At 46.4% G+C, this 17,518-nt stretch overlaps 1 protein-coding gene across 3 annotated transcripts in view; it reads right to left on the reverse strand.

The window, feature by feature from the left end:
- Window positions 1-17,366, reverse strand: part of LOC146340474 (beta-galactosidase-1-like protein 2) — an 85,640-nt gene extending 68,274 nt beyond the window's left edge. The window contains exons 1-2 of one of the 3 annotated variants that reach the window (XM_084803619.1): window positions 17,093-17,366; window positions 638-835 (exon numbers count right to left, since the gene is read on the reverse strand). In XM_084803619.1, the coding sequence (XP_084659745.1) occupies window positions 638-835; window positions 17,093-17,304 (410 nt within the window). In that variant the 5' untranslated portion in view covers window positions 17,305-17,366. The remainder of the gene's footprint in view (window positions 1-637; window positions 836-17,092) is intronic. The other 2 variants (XM_084803620.1, XM_084803621.1) reach the window with 2 other exon arrangements.
- Between the last annotated feature and the right edge of the window lie 152 nt (window positions 17,367-17,518).

Genomic DNA, 17,518 nt, shown 5'->3' on the forward strand with positions numbered 1-17,518 from the left:
CTGACGCACGCGTGCACACACACACCTCATATCCATCGTCAAGTGGAAATCACATACACAGCAAGCACATGCAGGCTCCTGGTTAGACTGGAACGAGAAAGGGGCCATCTAAAGAGTTTAATCCTATGCATGGTTAGACAGAAAAAAGTCCTACAACTCCCAGCATTCCCCAGCCAGCCATGCTGACTGGGGAATGCTGGGAATTATAGGACTTTTTCTGTCTAACCATGCATAGGATTGTGCCCTAAAGGAAGGATACTCAGCCCAGTTCCAATGACCTGACTACCTCAAAAGAGATTTGATAGAAGAAACTGGGCATGAGAAGACACCCTACGCCACACATACCTTGGACCACAACGTGGAGTGGCTCCCGAGTCTATAACAACAGTCCATTTCCATCTTGGGAGCAGTTAGGCCAGGGATGTGCCAGAGCTCCCAAGTTTAATCCTACCATCTCCAAATAAATAGGGCTGGGAAAGTCCCCTGCCTGAATCCATGGAGAGCCACTATCAGTCAGCGCAGACAATATTTAGCTAGGTGGACCCATGATCTGACCTGACAGAAGGCAGCTTCCTATGAAGCCAGCTGCGAAAGTGGGACAAAACTGGACTGAGCCTGCAGCCAGGGCAAGACTTACGTTGTGAGGGTGTTCAGGCCACAAGCCTTCATCTTCATCAAGCGGTCCCTCCAGTATTCTTGGGGGACACGGAAATAGTGTATCGAGCCACCAAAGATGCGAAATGGCTTGTCCTCCAGCAGGAATTGTGAGTTCTTGGCCTGCAAGCCCAGGACTCTTCCCCTCAACCGCATGGGGACCATATCACTCAAGTTAAACCTAGGATGGGGAGAAAAAGATTAGTGGGAACACAGCCAAAGGTAAGAAGTGGAGATTTCCCTGAAAGCAGTAACCATTTTAACCACTCATCAAGGTCAACTCAGTGCTGCGGATACAATGAAGTCAGATAACTGAGCGGAAGGGTCTTCTATGCACACTTATAGTTCTCACTGTGGTAAGCTGGTTTCTGTGATACCACATCAGATGGTGGGTAGGGGCTCACATGCCTGCTCTTCCATGCAAAAAAATTCCTTGCATGTAGAAAACTAGTACATCAAGGAGAAGGCTAGGAGGGAACCCTTCTCCCTGAGTTTCTGGCTTTCTGTGAACAAATAATACAATTGCATGGATTTAAAAGCATTAGCCTCAGTGCATTCAATCAAATACTTATTGCAACCTTCCTCCAAGAGCTTAGTATGGCCTATATCAGTGGTGCACAACCTGGAGACCAGGGGCCACATGCAGCCCCCCACTCCAGGCCTTTACTGCATCTCCACAACAGTGTGCCATGACCCCTGCCCTACCGAATTCCCTACCACCTGCACTCTCTACTGCCTCCCCCAGAGATCCTCATACAGAATACTCTTTTCCTGCTGATAGAAAGGAGGAAAGAGCAATATGTATCAGGATTGCTGGGTGAGCTTGTGGACAGAAGGCTTTCTACTGCTGCCTCCGAGTTCCTCACATAGATTGCTGGGATGTGTGCATGTGTGTATGTGACCCTCGGGGCCAAAAATATTATGTACCCCTGAGCCACATGGTCTTCCCCCTGTCCTCACAACAGCCCTGTGAGGAGATCAGGCTGAGAGACAGTGGCTGGCCATAACTCACCCTGTGAGCTTCATGGCCAAGTCAGGCTTTGAACTGAGGTCTCGGTCTAACATACTAACTGCTACACAACACCGACCTGCCAGGTGCTTAACACACACCGCTTTCCATTTTTGCAGTAATCCAAAACCTTTCGTGCACCTCATCGGGTTGCATTTGGCTTGGTGGTCTAGTTATGCAGCCGGGCTTAAATGTTCTTAAATGCAGGTAGATTTAATGGCCACAACAGAAAAAGACAACTTAACACCATTGTGTACATGTACAGGTCACTGGGCTCTAGGACAGAAGCAGGTAGAAGCTAGATCAGGATCTACTGGGTGATTTGCATCAGATCAGTAAAAGTTTCTGGCTCTCAATCCTCTAACAAGACTTAACAACTAAAGGGCTTTTTTCTTTTAAATTAGACTGCTGACAAAGAATGGTTGGGGGAAAACCAGATTTTGTGTGAAAGGACTTGGGAGCTTGGTTCTGGTACCGATCAGAACTTCCTGGACTGAGCATATTCTCAGAGGCACCTTGTTCCTTCGTTCTTTGTATATGTCTGCCTACCAAAGCCAGTATTGTCCACCTCGCTCCAGCTGCTGAACCCCAGGGTTCTAGAAAAAACAAAGCAAGCCTAAAGTCTGCCCAAGGCAGGTGATGCCCTAGAACAGCCTTCCCTGACCTGGTGCCCCTGAGATGTTTCACAGTGCAATTCCCATCATCTCCAGCCAGCATGGCCAATGGTCAGGCATGCTGGGGGTTGTAGCCCAAAACATCTGGTTGGCACCAGATCGGGGGAGGCTGCCCTACAAAAATGACTTATTAAACTGAATACGCAGAGCCCTTGCTACTCAGAAGAGACGAGTATTTTACAACTGTAGAATTGCTGAGGACTGATTAAAAAGGGCAGAGAATTCCATACAATGCATTTTCGCATTCCTTTCTTCCCTGCTCACCTGCCTTTTTCCTCATCCTTTCATTCACCTTTTCTTTCGCACATTCAATCCATGCCTGCTGTCCTCTCGGTTCACGGAGTCATTGTCCAACTTCTCCCCTCCAGCCCTTCATTATGTTCTTCCCAGTCTATCATTCCAAGGAACTTTTTCTTCTTTGCTCTGTACCTATTGTACTTCGGCTTCTCAAGCTCACCATCAATCAATCTCTTGCTGTTTTCCTATACTGCCTATGTCATCTCTGAGTCGTTGAGGGGGGGGAAAAAACCCAAACTGACTTGCAGTTCGAGGCCTCCTACCCAGCCTTGAGAAAGGCCACTTGCAACCCACGGAACACGGAGGATAATTTTCAGTATGGCAGATCCCCTCAAGCATGTTAATGGGAACGCTGTTTTCAGTCGCAATGTTTCAAATGTTCTATGTGTGCCTTAGATTCTGGCAGCGCCAACCCACCCTTCCAAACAAGAGGCAAAGAAAAAGACAGAGCGAAGACAGATGCTGGACTTCTGCCACGCTTTATCCTCAGTTTGCTTTTTTCTTGCATGGGACAAAATCACAAAAGAAAGCTAATTAGGAACACGGCCACTGACAACCTCCCTATTTACAACAATAGTATAGATAGGCCAGGATCCATGGAGCTGCAATATAAGCTTCTGGAGTATTTTGCGCATCCTGTTCCAACTGCAGCCTCTTGTGAGTTCCAAAAAGCCTCGAGGGAACCCTACACACTGGCGTCTGATGCAGAGGGAGGAAATGCAATGGGAAGGGTTGGGGGAAATAAGAAAAGTTACTCCCACCTGCCATGGGTCCCAGGAAACACTCTGGGTGCAGAGATGGGTCTCTTTGGGTCCTGACCCTAGTACTTAAGACAAAGCCTTCCCGAAAGAGCTCCACATATTATCAGCAATCCTTACAACAGCCCCTATAAAGGGCAGTAGGATTATCCCCATATTGAAGACAGGGAAGGCCGAGAGAATGCTGATTTGCCTAAAGGTCAGCCAGTATATTCACGGTGCAGGTGAGATTTGAACGGGGGGGGGGGGGGCTTCCGGGCACCCAGTTGCCACCTGAATCTACAGAAGCAGCAGAAGTTACCCTAAAAAGAAGTCCTTTGCAACTGAAGCGTCTGTGCTTGTATTCCTCCCCTGCTCACAGGTTGGTTCCCCGAAGGAACAACCCAAGTGCTCTCCTGAGTGGCAGCATCAAGCATACTTGCTCCAAAAATCTATTTCCACCACTTGTAGGAAAGCCAACAGGACGGCTTTCCCTAACCAGGTGCTCTCTAGATGGGGCTGCTGGCTGGGGAATGATGGGAGTTGTAGTACAACCCATCTGGAGGGCTCCAGCTTGGGGAAGCCTGGTTACTGTGGAAGCTAGGTGGAGTGACCTTCTTTTCAAAGAGAGAAAGAGAAAGAGGAGAGTAAGCATCTGTGTTATCCCACATGTTGTTCTCTTTGGCCTCTAGGTCCCAGGAACTCAAGTCAAATATACACACAACAGGAACAAGATACACTGTACAGTGCAAGGCCTAGACCAAGGTAGAAAAGCTCATTTCTAGGCTAAGCTCACAGGGATTTGGGAGAAACGTCACGTTCAGGGTAAAGCGGAAGAAGCATGCCTCTAGCAAAAGGAGGCTAGCAAGGAGCAAAAGGAACCTTTTCTGGGCTGGGCTGGGGTGAGGGGGAGGGAATACAAGTTCTTAACTACAATGGAAGCTAAATGTAAAACCTAGAAGGGCTGGCTACAAAAGCATAGATAGTACCTCTGTACCATATCATCCTCACAGGCCGCTGAAAGAATAGGCAGGCAGGGGTAATATCTGGAAAAAGGAAGCCTGGATTAAGTATGGCACAGCAGAATCATGATGGGGCTGAACAAGAAGAGGTCCAGAGCAGTTTCAGCTCTGGAGGTCAGACAATAAGGGGCAAATTAGCATTCCCCAGTTACTCAAAACTTTGCCTACTTTCAAGTCCAGCATTCCAGGCGCTGTAGGTTTTGGTGCTCTTAAACCATCCTGGGCCGGTGTTGCAGACCCAGCAAGATCTTGGAGTCAGAATTATTTATTTAAAAAGTATTTGTCCTTTGCCTTTCCATCTTTCCGGATCCACAAACATGACAAGTCCCACAATAAAGAGGAGGCACCAAATAACCCACACAAAGCTGATATACGACAGCTAAAAAGATGCAGCTTTGAAAAAGTGGCAACAAAGACAGCTAAGATCCAGGATAGGGAATGACTGATGGAGGATAGGCATGTCATCCATCAAAGAGTTTTCGTGGCTATATATAAAACAAAAAAAACCCCACCTACGAGCTCCAAGGTCAACCTGAGCTACCATTAGCCTAAAGCAGGAACTGATTTATAGCTCCAGCAATCGGTCTTTCTTTGCCCATTACTTTTTATGATAGACAAGGAATGGCTATATTATGTGTAACACTTATTTAAAGCCTTTAAATCATATCCAGCGAGACTGTGGCATTGCTCTCTGGTACCCTCCCTCCCTTTGAAGCTTGCTGGGGGAAAATCTCCCCCTGGCAATGACTGATTCAGCCTGGCGTTCTCTCTTTCTTTCTAGTTGCTTCAATGCCCCCAGATCATAGCTCTTTGAATTAAATGAAAAACAGACATATACCTTCTTTCAAAACCTGCCTGGAGATACCCATTTGTAAATGTAAACTTTCTGAATCATCTTTGTTCAACTGCAAATCACATCACTTGCTCTGCTTAATGACGTAATCGTAACACTTAGAGTGCAATCCTACGCCCTCTTACTTAGCAGCAAGCCCCCCGTGAATACAACAGAATTTACTTCTGAGCAGACATGCATGGGCCATGCTGCACATATTTATATAGCATGAAGGCATATACTACACAACCAGTAATACCTATGACAATCCCTGTATGGTAGGCCCAGTATTACTGATTACATTTATATCGTGCTTTTCTTCCAATGAACTCAGGATGTTGCCATGCGGGACTGCCCCAGAATCAACCAGTGTATTTCACAGCTGAATGGTGATTTGAGATTGGACTGCTCCACTCCTAGTCTGACCCTCTATTAACTACCCCACACTGGTTCTCAGCCATTATCCCCATATTATAGCTGAGGGGAACTGAGGCATAATAACAGCTTCCAGAGGGGTAGCCATGCTTGTTTGTTGCAGCAAAAACAACAAAGTGTCTCGTGTCACCTTAAAGACTAACAAACCTATCCTGGCATAAGCTTTCGTGGATGCTGTCCACTTCATCAGATGCATCTGCTGAAGTGGACAAAGTCCATGAAAACTTATGCCAGAATAGATTCACTAGTCTTTATGGTACCACAAGATACTTCATTGTTTGTGAGGCATAATAATTAATCTAATGATGCCCAGTCATTTTCCAGGTAAGCTGAGAATTATGCCAGGGATTTCCTGACTCAGTCCATTTCTTAATGTCTACAGCAGCTTTCCCCAACCTGTTGCCCTCCAGATGTGAGAGTTACAGTCCAACACATCTGGAGGGCACCAGACTGGGGAAGGCTGGGTTACAGTATAGTAGCTCCAAGGACATAGCTGCACAAGAGACTTACTGATACCAGCAGAACTGCCATTTCTTCCTCCAACAAATCCCAGGTTTGGTGAGATTGCTGGGAACTCTCTGTTACCGATCGTGAGTCTCCCCCTTCACAGAATTACAGTTCAGATTCTTTGCAGAATGTGTTTAAGGGAACGATGGAGAGATGGCAACAGTTGTCATGTGCTGCCTGCAAGCCAGCTTTGGAAGACAGGCAGTGTGGCATAAGCTGCCCCAGGAAAATGTACCATGCTAAAACATTTAGAAAAAGCAAATGATGAATAGAGTGCTGGATGTAAACCCAAGAGACGTGGGTCCAAATGTCCACAGCCAGGAAGCTCAGTGCATGACTTTGGACCAGTCACCAGATCTCAGCTTCACCTATCTCACAGGGTTGCTGCAAGGATTAAATGCAGGACAAAGACAACAGATGCCACGCTGAGCTTCTTGGAAATAAAAATGCAATATGAAATTCTACTGATAAACCACAAACACTAAACTGCCCAATCTTGCTATCCAAGTTATTCTCTCTCTCTCTCTCTCTCTCTATCTCTCTCTCTCTCTCTCTCTCTCACACACACACACACACACACACACACACCATTTAAACTTATATCAAAACAAAATGTAATTAACAATGTTAATCAGAATGTTTTTTTTAAAAAAAACACATTCATGCATATTGAATGTGTTGGCAGCCATCCAAGTACAGGAATGTACACATGCTTATCTAACACTCTGCAGTGGTTGATACCCCCAGGGGCATAACAGCACCGATCAATTTTTACTTACGCTCTGGTAAATCTTGACCCAATATACATTACTCTAAAAGTCTTTATAAAACACATTTCCCCACTAACCTCAGGGCTCTGCTTATTACTCGCTTTAACAGGAGAACACAGATAAGGGTAACTATGACATCCTTCCTTGGAGGAGAATAAATCCAAAAGCAAGAGGTGATGACTGGCTAGTAAGTGCACAAGCAGGCTAGGAGGTGACGGTAGATGACGAGGAAGAACCAGGGCAGAGTTTGCTCCAAGAATATGCTGAGGATTGTAACCTCCCAAACTAGCTAAGGAAGGAATCTACATGAATAAAGATATTTATGCACACATATCAACAACTGGATCTGGAACCGCTGGCACAAATCAGATATGCACCCATACACATGTCTGAACGATGATACAATCTACCCACACTGTTTTGCTCTGAATAGAATATGCGTTCAAACAGAGGCACATCTCCATTACCGATCTCAAGCACACTGATATCTCATTTACATGATGTATCCGCAGATGAATTGAGGCGTTAAAGTTCTAGGGAGGAGGGTAGGAAGGGAAATCAGAAAGCTTATAATGCAGCACTATCCCAGACCATATCATGCAATGGAGAGGAGAAGGACTATTTACACTGCCCAGGGTTCCTTGCAAGAGGAAAAAAAGCAGGATATAAATGTAATAATAAATAAATAAACTGAACTATGTTGCTAGCAGCTGTCTCTCCCATTCTGTTCATGTATAAATCTTTCTTTGGCCAGGTTAAATCTAAGTCCCCAGGGTCTTAAAGACAGGCCAGCCAATTATTAAAAAAAAAAATTGAAGGAAGCACACAAATTAATGTCTTCATCCAGAAATGAGGCTATGCCCAGAACATGCAGCTCAGAAGACTGGGTTCAGGGGATAGTGGCCTGCCTTTTCTATTTATGTTATGACACACTGGCAATATTGATGCAGCTAAATCTTCCTCCTCTTCATAAGCACTTTTCCAGTACCAGACAGCAAGTTCAGAAAGGCTACTTCAAGCTTCATTAAAACACTAAGGGTGAAATCCTGTGCATATTTGAACAGAGAAAAGTCCTCCAGCTCCTAGCATTCCCCTAGCCACCATGGGGAATGCTGGGAGTTGTAGGACTTTTTTCTGTCTAAACATGCATTAGGATTGTGTCCTAAGTAACTTATTTTACAATGACTCTTTATTTCTTCACATGCATGTGCTCATTTCCTTGATTCCTTCATGGCTGACTTGCTGTTTTGTTTACACTGGGCAGGGCTAATGGCAGATATTGTTCACCCTGCTGAATCATTGGAGAAGATAACAAATTTAACAGAAGACGTTATGCTACTGCATCCTTAAGCTAATTCTGTTTTGAGGGTGGGGAAAGAGTAATTAAAACATGGTTTAAGAGTATATGAAGCCAACCCTATAATATCTGTTGCTTGGTTCTGGTCAAGACCTCTGGGTCCTGAACACCACCAAACCTCTAAGAAGTCATTTAGCCCCCAAAATAAAAACTAGCAAATCATCTAGCAAAGAAAAGGCAATAACTTGTACTATTTATTCATTTGTCACATTTATATCCCACCCTTTTCCTCCAAGGTGGTGTACATGATCCTCCTCTTCATTTTATCCACACAACAGCCCTGTGAGGTAGGTTAGGCTGAGAGTCAGTGACTGGCCCAATGTCACCCAGTGAGCTTCATGGCCAAGTGGGGACTTGAACGCAGGACTCCCCAGTCCAACACTCTAGCCATTGTGCCACACTGGCTATAGACAGTTAGGATTCCATGCAGGCAACTGGTGGAGGAGGAACAAATCATTCTGTGGGGCTGTTCACACAACACGCTAACTCACACTCAGTGGTTGAGTGTGGGTTGTTTTGAACTGCGGGTTGCTTGCTGAACTTGTCTGACCACAGCACGTTTTTTGCAGGGTGGGTTATTGTGTTGTCTGAACGCAGCAAGTGTGCCTGTTTAACCACGCAGTGTGGCTTGTCAACCACCCTGAACAGCCTAACAACAAACCATGGATTCTCAAAGTGGCTTGTTCGAGAAAACAAGCCACGCTGCATGGTTAACAAGCCATGGTTCAACAAACAACCCACACTTAACCACTGCTTGTGAGTTAGCATGTTGTGTGAACTGCCCATACCTCTCCTCAGACAGTCTGCTCAATTTCTATGCTAGCTATAAGGAAGGAAAGCCCCTTCCTCCACAACCACCATGGAAACCACGCAAACTGGTGGAGAAAAGGCAGGACAACTCTCCTTTGACAGTCAGCTTGGCAGAAGCCACATTTTCTCCTAGCCTGCCTTTCCATGCTAGCAGTAGAGAAGGGGTCTTCCCTTCTTCTACAGCCAGCCTGAAAACAAAGCCCTACTGGCTTCTTAGTGGGCTAGTAATTTTGTGGACTCATTTACAAGGTTGTACTAGACTAATATATTTATTATTTATTAATTAAATGTATTAATCGCCCATCTGGCTGGTCACCCAAGAAGCAAGATATAAGAATGCAATTCTACAAGCCATACAGAACTGTTCATCAGGCAAACTCATATGTAGTTTAAAAAGTAAGGAAATGAGAGAAACCCATCTAGAAAACTGAAAGGGGTGCATCATACACCATTCTGTCCAAATGCTTCTTTGATAGAAACCATAGCTTATTTGGACTGTGAACAGGATCTCCATTGCTATGCAAAATGATGACAGGAACATTACAAGTTATCTGCTAGTATCTGTAAATGGTTTGATCTGAGACAGAACAACACTTTAGTGACGTCATCTTGTAAAGCTAACCTGCAAATCTACAAAAATATTGTGCAGGTCTGTCATACAGCAGCTGGTGAGAGAGAAATCTGCTTAAAAACATCACTGAAAGATGCCAGAAATAGCAGGATAACACATGCCCCTAGCATGCCCTGTGCTTTAAAATGAAGTACTCTGAGCAACCAGTGATCGTTCTGTAGATGGATTTCTTAATTTCAGTGCTGCTAGCTGGAAACTTGTAAAACTTCAACCAAGGTGATTTACTAGCAATCTCTGCTTTAATTACAGCTAGGGAAAACATATTATAAACCCAAATAATCAATAAGCATAAACTATCAGACCATAAATAACTTCAGACACCCATACAGACACACACACACACACACACACACACACACACGTCTTTTCTTTCATCACCCAGCCCCAATGGAAAGCGGGCTGACTCTCTGGATTCATACACGAGATCCCATGCCATTTTATTTCAGATTAATTTAAGCCGAAGTAGCTACCATCACAATCTCATAACTCAGTTTAGAGTCACACTCCACAAACAGGCTCTGAAAGAGGGCCGGGGCCAGGGGGCGGTGGGGATGATCCCTCTTTCCCAATGTGATTACCTGAAGTATATTTAAGCAGCAATCCTATGCAAACTTATCTGGGAGTAAATCCCTTTGAAGTCAATGGTGATTTTCTCTGAGTATTTAGGATTGCACTGTTAATATGTTTTAAGTGTTAATGGAGACACATCCTAGAAAAAACTGACCACTTGTGATACCCAGTTGGCAGTTTCTAAAAGTTGTGCATGAATTTAATTTGGCTGCTTATATGGATTTTTTCTATGTTTGGCTCAGGTTAAAGCTAGCTAAGTTTGATCATGTCAATGTAAGCGGTCATATCAACCTCAAAATGCAGTTATTTATGACCCCAAAAGAAAGTGAATACACTGAGATATATTAAACCTATGCATTTCCCCCAGTATGTCATAAAGATGCAACTCCCAAAGAATTATAACTTTCAGAATGACAAACGGTAAATATAAAACTAGGTAAAGAGGCTGCCAGACCCCAGCTCAGGAGATATTGCTTGTCACTTTCAACATTCTGGTGCAATGGAAGAATCTGTAGGTGCTGAGCCACCCATTCCACTCACCCTCCTTCCCTGCCTGCTGTTTCATAAAACCAAAATCCTACTTGCTACAGCAGGCAGGAGAGGAGAGCAAGGGCGAGGATATACAACAGGTCAACGTTTGAAAGGGACAGGAAGGATTTCTGGGCTGCAACTTGGATGGGTGCTAAAAATGAAAACACAGGTACACATAACAATGAAAGGCAACCTTGTATTTAACAACTCACCTGGTGGCCACAGGTGACAAGGAATTCCAGGCAGGCAAGTGGGATGATGGATGAGAGATAGCAGCCTGAGTTTATTTATTTATTTCATTTATTTATTGCATTTATACCCCGCCTTTTTTCCTCTTGCAAGGAACCCAAGGCAGCTTACATTATCCTCCTCCTCTTCATTTTATCCTCACAACAACAACCCTGTGAGGTGGGTTGGGCTGAGAGTCTGTGACTGACCCAAAGTCACCCAGTGAGCTTCCATGGCCGAGTGGGGACTAGAACCTGGATCTCCCAGCTCCCAGTGCAACACTCTTGCCACTACACTACACTTTCCATGCTGGCTGCAGTGTGGGAAAGGCTTCCCTGTGGGCAGCATGGAAACACAGACAGCTAGCTCCTTTGGCAGGCCGGGGGGGGGGGGGGAGCAGGCTGGCAACTTTTGTGGGCTTACTTGGAGGGCAGAATGAGACGTCTTGTCCTAAGCAAAAAGTGTCAGGTTATTTTTTGATACAACATTGTGTTGGCAGTAATCGAAGTGAGGAACAGGATGGCACCTGCTGGCCATACCTGACACTCAACATTAGTGAGAAAAGGCGCTCATATTGATTTCGTAGCTCTTACTAAATTGAAACTTGGAGCTGCTTTGAGTAGTTGGATCTAGAGAAGAACCACATGGAGGAGGGGGAGGAGGAAGACAACAATTTTAAAAAATCCATGGGCCCTGGAAACTCCTACTCTAGGATGGATTGGGAAGAGGGGAATGCACATCTTTGGGAGAGGGCTGCTGAAGGAATGGAAAGGAACAGGAATAACTGCTTTAAAAGGACCCATTAATCCAAGAGAAATCCAGGCTGTTGCAAATGCTCCAATAGGGCTATTTTCCACCTTGTATACGTTGAAGTCATTTACTCTGGAGCAGCCTCTCCTGCACTGATTTAAAAGCAAAGGGGATGTTTCTTCTTTTGGTTAAAGATATACAAGAAAACCCCTATTCTTCTATGATTCTCAAAAGGATCTGCCCAAGCTGAAGTTGCAGTGCGCTTGATAGTGCCTTCGTGTTCACGCATGTACAATGGAATCAAGAATACATTCCTCCTCCTCCCCAATTCAGTTATTTAACTTCTAGAGTCCAAGGTGCAGATAGGCAAATGAAGCCTGAAAAAGAGCAATCTGGCCTTCTCAGACATTTTTTTAAAGCAGCCTACAACACCATCTTTTCAGCCCTACCTGGAGATGCTGAGGATTGAACCTAGGATGTTCTGCATGCAAAGCAGGTGCTCTACCCCTGGGCTATGGCTCCTTTGCTTTTTAACAAAGGTGAGAGCTATAACAACAACAAAACAAAGCTCTTCCTGACCTAACGATAGGCATGTTCACCATAGGTTGGCCAGGTGTCCTATATTAAGACAGAACAATGGAACTACAGCAGCAAAGCAAAGTTCAGAAGGCTTGTCTGCACGCATAAAGCCCACTGACAGGTATCCCTTTCTTCTCATCCATGTGGGAACAAATGATATCTCCAAGCAGAGTTATGAAAAAATCATGTCAGACTTTGAAGCTTTGGGAAGAAAACTCAAGAACATTGGGACCCAGATAGTTTTGTCATCCATCCTTCCAGTAGTTAGAAGGGAGATAGAAAGGGAAAGAAAAATACTCCGGGTGAATGACTGGCTATGAAAATGGTGCCGACGCAAGATATTTGGATTCTGGGACCACGGGCTATACTTCCTGGAAGATGGACTGTTGGCAAGGGATGGGTTGCACCTCACAAGGGCTGGGAAGAATGTGTTTGGCCACAGCATGAAGAACTTCATCAGGAGGGCTGTAAACTGAATCCTACAGGGGAGGAAGATGTAAAGTTGGGGGTAACAATGGACGAAAGCTCATATACCACACCACAACGGACACAACAGCAGCTCTAATAGCGCCCAATAATAGTCTTCAGAAACATGTAGGAAGAAAGCCAGACTATAAAGCACATGGTCTTCGATGTCTATATACTAATGCCCAGAGTATGGAAAACAAACAGAACGAACGTGAACTCTTAATACAGGAGGGAAAGTATGACTTGATAGGTATAACTGAGACTTGGTGGGATGACCCTCATGACTGGAACACAGCAATCGAAGGATATAACTTGTTCAAAAAGAACAGAAGGAACAGAAAGGGAGGTTCAGTTGCACTATATGTTAAAAATATCTCTGCACAGAAATACAAGAGAATGAGCTTGGTAGCCCCCTCAAGAGCATCTGGGTGAAAATAAATGGTGCAAAGAATAAAAGGAACCTGGTGGTCGGAGTCTACTACTGGCCACCCAATCAAGGAGAAGACGAGGATGAAACTTTTGAAAAGCAAATTGCCAATGTTTCAAGGAAGCAAGGTGTAGTAATAATGGGGGACTTCAATTTCCGCAATATTTGTTGGGAGACAAATTCTACAAAACATGGCCCCTCCAAGAAATGCCTGACTTGTGTTGCTGATAACTTCCTCATACAGAAAGTGGAGGAAGGAACTATAGGATCAGCTATCCTTGACTTGATCCTAACAAATGGAGATGACTTAGTGGATAAAGTAGTAGTTAAGGGAACTCTGGGAGAAAGTGACCATGTTATACTTGAGTTCTTGGTTCTAAGAGCGCAATCTTATGGCTACTAGACAGCGGTTAGATGGCCATAGGATATCTAGTTTTCCGGGAACCAACCTCCCCCCACTTCTGCACTGCCTCTGAGGGAGCGCGGAACAGCCCCGTGCTCCATGCTCGCAAGACGAGTGCAGGTTAGCCGAAAAGGGGCATTCCCGGCGGGCGTTCTGGGGCAGGGAGGGCAGAAATGCCTGTATGACAAATCCAATGTGTCGTACAGTGGCCTCCTCCCCCGCTCTGCCCTCCCGTGGCTAGACAGCTGCAATCAGCTGCCTAGCCGAAATTGAGGGCAGGAGAAGCACGGAGGGGATCATCCCCTCTGTGCTTCTCCTGCCCTTCATTGGATAGGCGGTGGCCTCCGAGTTCGGAGGCAGCTGCCTATCTGAATAGGATAGCAAAAGAAGCAAAAGCCAAGTGTAGCCAAACGTGTACCCCGGATTTAAGGAAAGCCAATTTTAATAAACTCAGAGCAATGATAAGTAAGGTTCCATGGCAAGTGACTCTAGTGAGAAAAGGAGTCTAAGATGGGTGGGAGTTTTAAAAAAAGGAAATTCTAAAGGCACAATTACAAACAATTCCTACAAGAAAAAAAGGTGGAAGACAACAGAAGAAGCCAATGTAGCTTCACAAAAAGTTTAGAGGTGACCTGAAAACAAAACAAAACAACACATATAGGAAGTGGAAGGAAGGCCAAGCTAGAAAGGAAGAGTACAGGCAGGTAGCACAGAATTGCAGGGATGGCGTCAGGAAGGCTAAAGCTGAGAACGAACTGAGGTTAGTGAGGGATGCTAAAAGCAACAAAAAGGCTTTCTTCAGCTATGTGCATAGTAAAAGGCAGAGGAAAGAAATGCTGGTTCAACTATTAAATAAGGATGGCAAAATGATAACCAATGACAAAGAAAAGGCAGGAGTGCTCAATTCCTACTTTGGCTCAGTCTTCTCCCAAAAGAGGGCTTATGAGCCCCCTGGCAAAGGTGAAGTGCAGGCTGAAGGGGCAGGATTGCAGCTTGAGATTGATAGGCATATGGTCAAGGAACACCTACTTACTTTAAATGAGTTCAAATCTCCAGGGCCAGATGAACTGCATCCTAAAGTAATAAAGGAACTGGCAGAAGAACTCTCAGAACCACTGTCTATTCTCTTTGAGAAATCATGGAGGACGGGGGAAGTGCCAGATGACTGGAGGAGGGCTAATGTTGTCCCTATCTTCAAAAAGGGCAAAAAGGAGGAACCTGGGAACTACAGACCAGTCAGTCTGACATCAATCCCTGGGAAAATTCTGGAGCAGATGATAAAGCAATCCATCTGGAAGCACCTTGAAAACAATGCAGTGATGACTTGAAGACAACATGGATTTGTCAAGAACAAATCCTGCTAGGCGAATCTGATCTCATTTTTTGATCAGGAAACCTCCCTTGTGGACTGTGGGAATGCTGTGGATATAATATACCTGAACTTCAGCAAAGCTTTTGACAAAGTGCCCCATGATATCCTGATTAGCAAACTAGCTAGAAGTGGGCTAGATGAAACAACTATTAGGTGGATCCACAGTTGGCTACAGAATCGGACTCAAAGAGTGCTTATCAATGGGACCTTCTCAAACTGGGGAGAGGTAACGAGAGGGGTACCGCAGGGCTCAGTCCTGGGCCCAGTGCTCTTCAACATTGTTATTAATGACTTGGAGGAGGAGGTACAGGGAATGCTTATCAGATTTGCAGATGACACAAAATTGGGCAGGATAGCTAATACCTTGGAAGACAGAAAACAAATTCAAAGTGATCTTGATAGACTGGAGAATGCTGGACAGAAAACAACAGAATTAAATTTAATAGGGATAAATGTCAAGTTCTGCACTTAGGAAAAAAGAAACCAAATGCACACCGACAAGATGGGGGATACTTGGCTCAACAATACTACAAGTGAGAAAGATCTTGGAATTGTTGTAGATCAAAACTGAATATGGGCCAACAATGTGATGTGGCTGCAAAAAAGGCAAATGCTATTTTGGGCTGCATTAACAGAAATATAACTTCCAAATCACATGAAGTACTAGTTCCCCTCTACTCAGCACCGGTTAGGCCTCATCTGGAGTACTGTGTCCAGTTCTGGGCACCGCACTTTAAGAAGGATGCTGGAGAGGGTTCAGAGGAGGGCAACAAAGATGATCAGGAGACTGGAAACAAAGCCCTATGAGGAGAGACTGAAAGAACTGGGCATGTTTAGCCTTGAGAAGAGAAGACTGAGGGGAGATAGGATAGCGCTCTTCAAGTACTTGAAAGGTTGTCACAGAGAGGAAGGGCAGGATCTCTTCTCGATCATCCCAAAGTGCAGGACACGGAACAATGGGTGAAATTACAGGAACGCAGATTCTGGCTGAACATCAGGAAAAGCTTCCTGACTGTTAGAGCAATATGACAATGGAACCAATTACCTGGGGAGGTGGTGGGCTCTCCCACACTGGAGGCCTTCAAGACAAGGCTGTTCAGCCACCTGTCAGGGATGCCCTGACTTGGATTCCTGCACTGAGCAGGGGGTTGGACTCGATGGTCTTGTAGGCCCCTTCCAGCCTTACTATTCTATTTTGCTAAGAGGACAGTCCTCTGTTTTGGAGACCTGGCAGAGGACAGTCCTCTGAGTGTTCTCTATTGGATGGGCTGTCCCATCCAAGTTTGTTTTAATTTAAACTCAAAGAACCTTAAGGAAGTTCCTGCCCTTTTCGGTGATCACTTCGTGCATCTAATCAAGTGGACTCTGGCCCACAGGAAAAAGCATAAGCCTCACAACGTTTTTGCCAGGGCGCTGGGGGCGGGCGGGCGACATTTGTTTTACAGTGCTAACCTCCTGTGTCCTGCCAGTATTCGCTCTTAATATACAACCCTGAATAATGCTTGCGACGAGGTGGGGTGGAGGGGGACAGAAAAGTTTGCTTCCATTTATTTATGTTGCATGCTCAAAAAGAAGGAAGAAAACTAGTATTTTTTTATAAAAACGTTAATTAAAATCAATTAAAAACAACACATGCACAGATGTGTCCCCCCTCCCCCCCCCAGTTGGCAGTCTTCCCACTGGAGCGTATGTCATTCGGGAGTGGGGAGAAGGAGGCGTCCAGAGGGTGAGAATGAAAGGGCGACTCCAGGACAGACTGGGGGGGTCCTCCTTCACCCCCACCCCACCCCCCCCAGGAAGAGGGGGGAAGTCCGGACCCGAGGCCCGCCCCGCGGACAGCCCGGCAGCGGGTCCATAGGCGACCCTGCTGGTGGGCGGGGCGGGGGTCTCCCCTGAACGCGGGCAGGGGAGGAGCCCCCCAGCGGCCGGCGGGCGGGGCGGGCGCGCCTGGGGGCGGGGCCGATTAGCGTACCGCCCCGGCCCCTCCCCTCCCCTCCCCTCCCCTCCCCTCCCCTCAGCAGCCGCTCACCTGCGCAGGACGACAGCCGCCAGCAGCAACAGGAAGAGGCCCGCCAGGAGCCGCCGCCGCCGGCGTCCCCCGCAGCTCCACATGGCCGGAGCGACGCCCGGCCCGGCCCCGGCGCCGTTACCAAGGGCTCCGGTTTCCCCCACCATTGGCGCACCGTTGCTAACACGGGCTCCTCCCATTGGAGGGAGGCGGGCCCCTCGCTCGACCGCCATTGGCCGCCGCCGACGGATCGAGCGGGGAGGCGGGAGCTCCGCGCGGTTGCCCGGGTCGGCCGCGCGAAGGGGGCGGGGCCGCGCGAAGGGGGCGGGGCCGCGCGAAGGGGGCGGGGCCGCGCGAAGGGGGCGGGGCCCCACTCCCCCCTCTCGATTGGGCGGCGCCCCCGCCTATCATCCTTCGCGCCCCGCCCCGCCCGCTTTTCCCGCCTGT

Source organism: Heloderma suspectum, chromosome 6 (genome assembly GCF_057233095.1).
Source record: "Heloderma suspectum isolate Gila_16-S chromosome 6, 16-S_ref, whole genome shotgun sequence".
In the NCBI taxonomy this organism is placed as follows: domain Eukaryota; kingdom Metazoa; phylum Chordata; class Lepidosauria; order Squamata; family Helodermatidae; genus Heloderma; species Heloderma suspectum.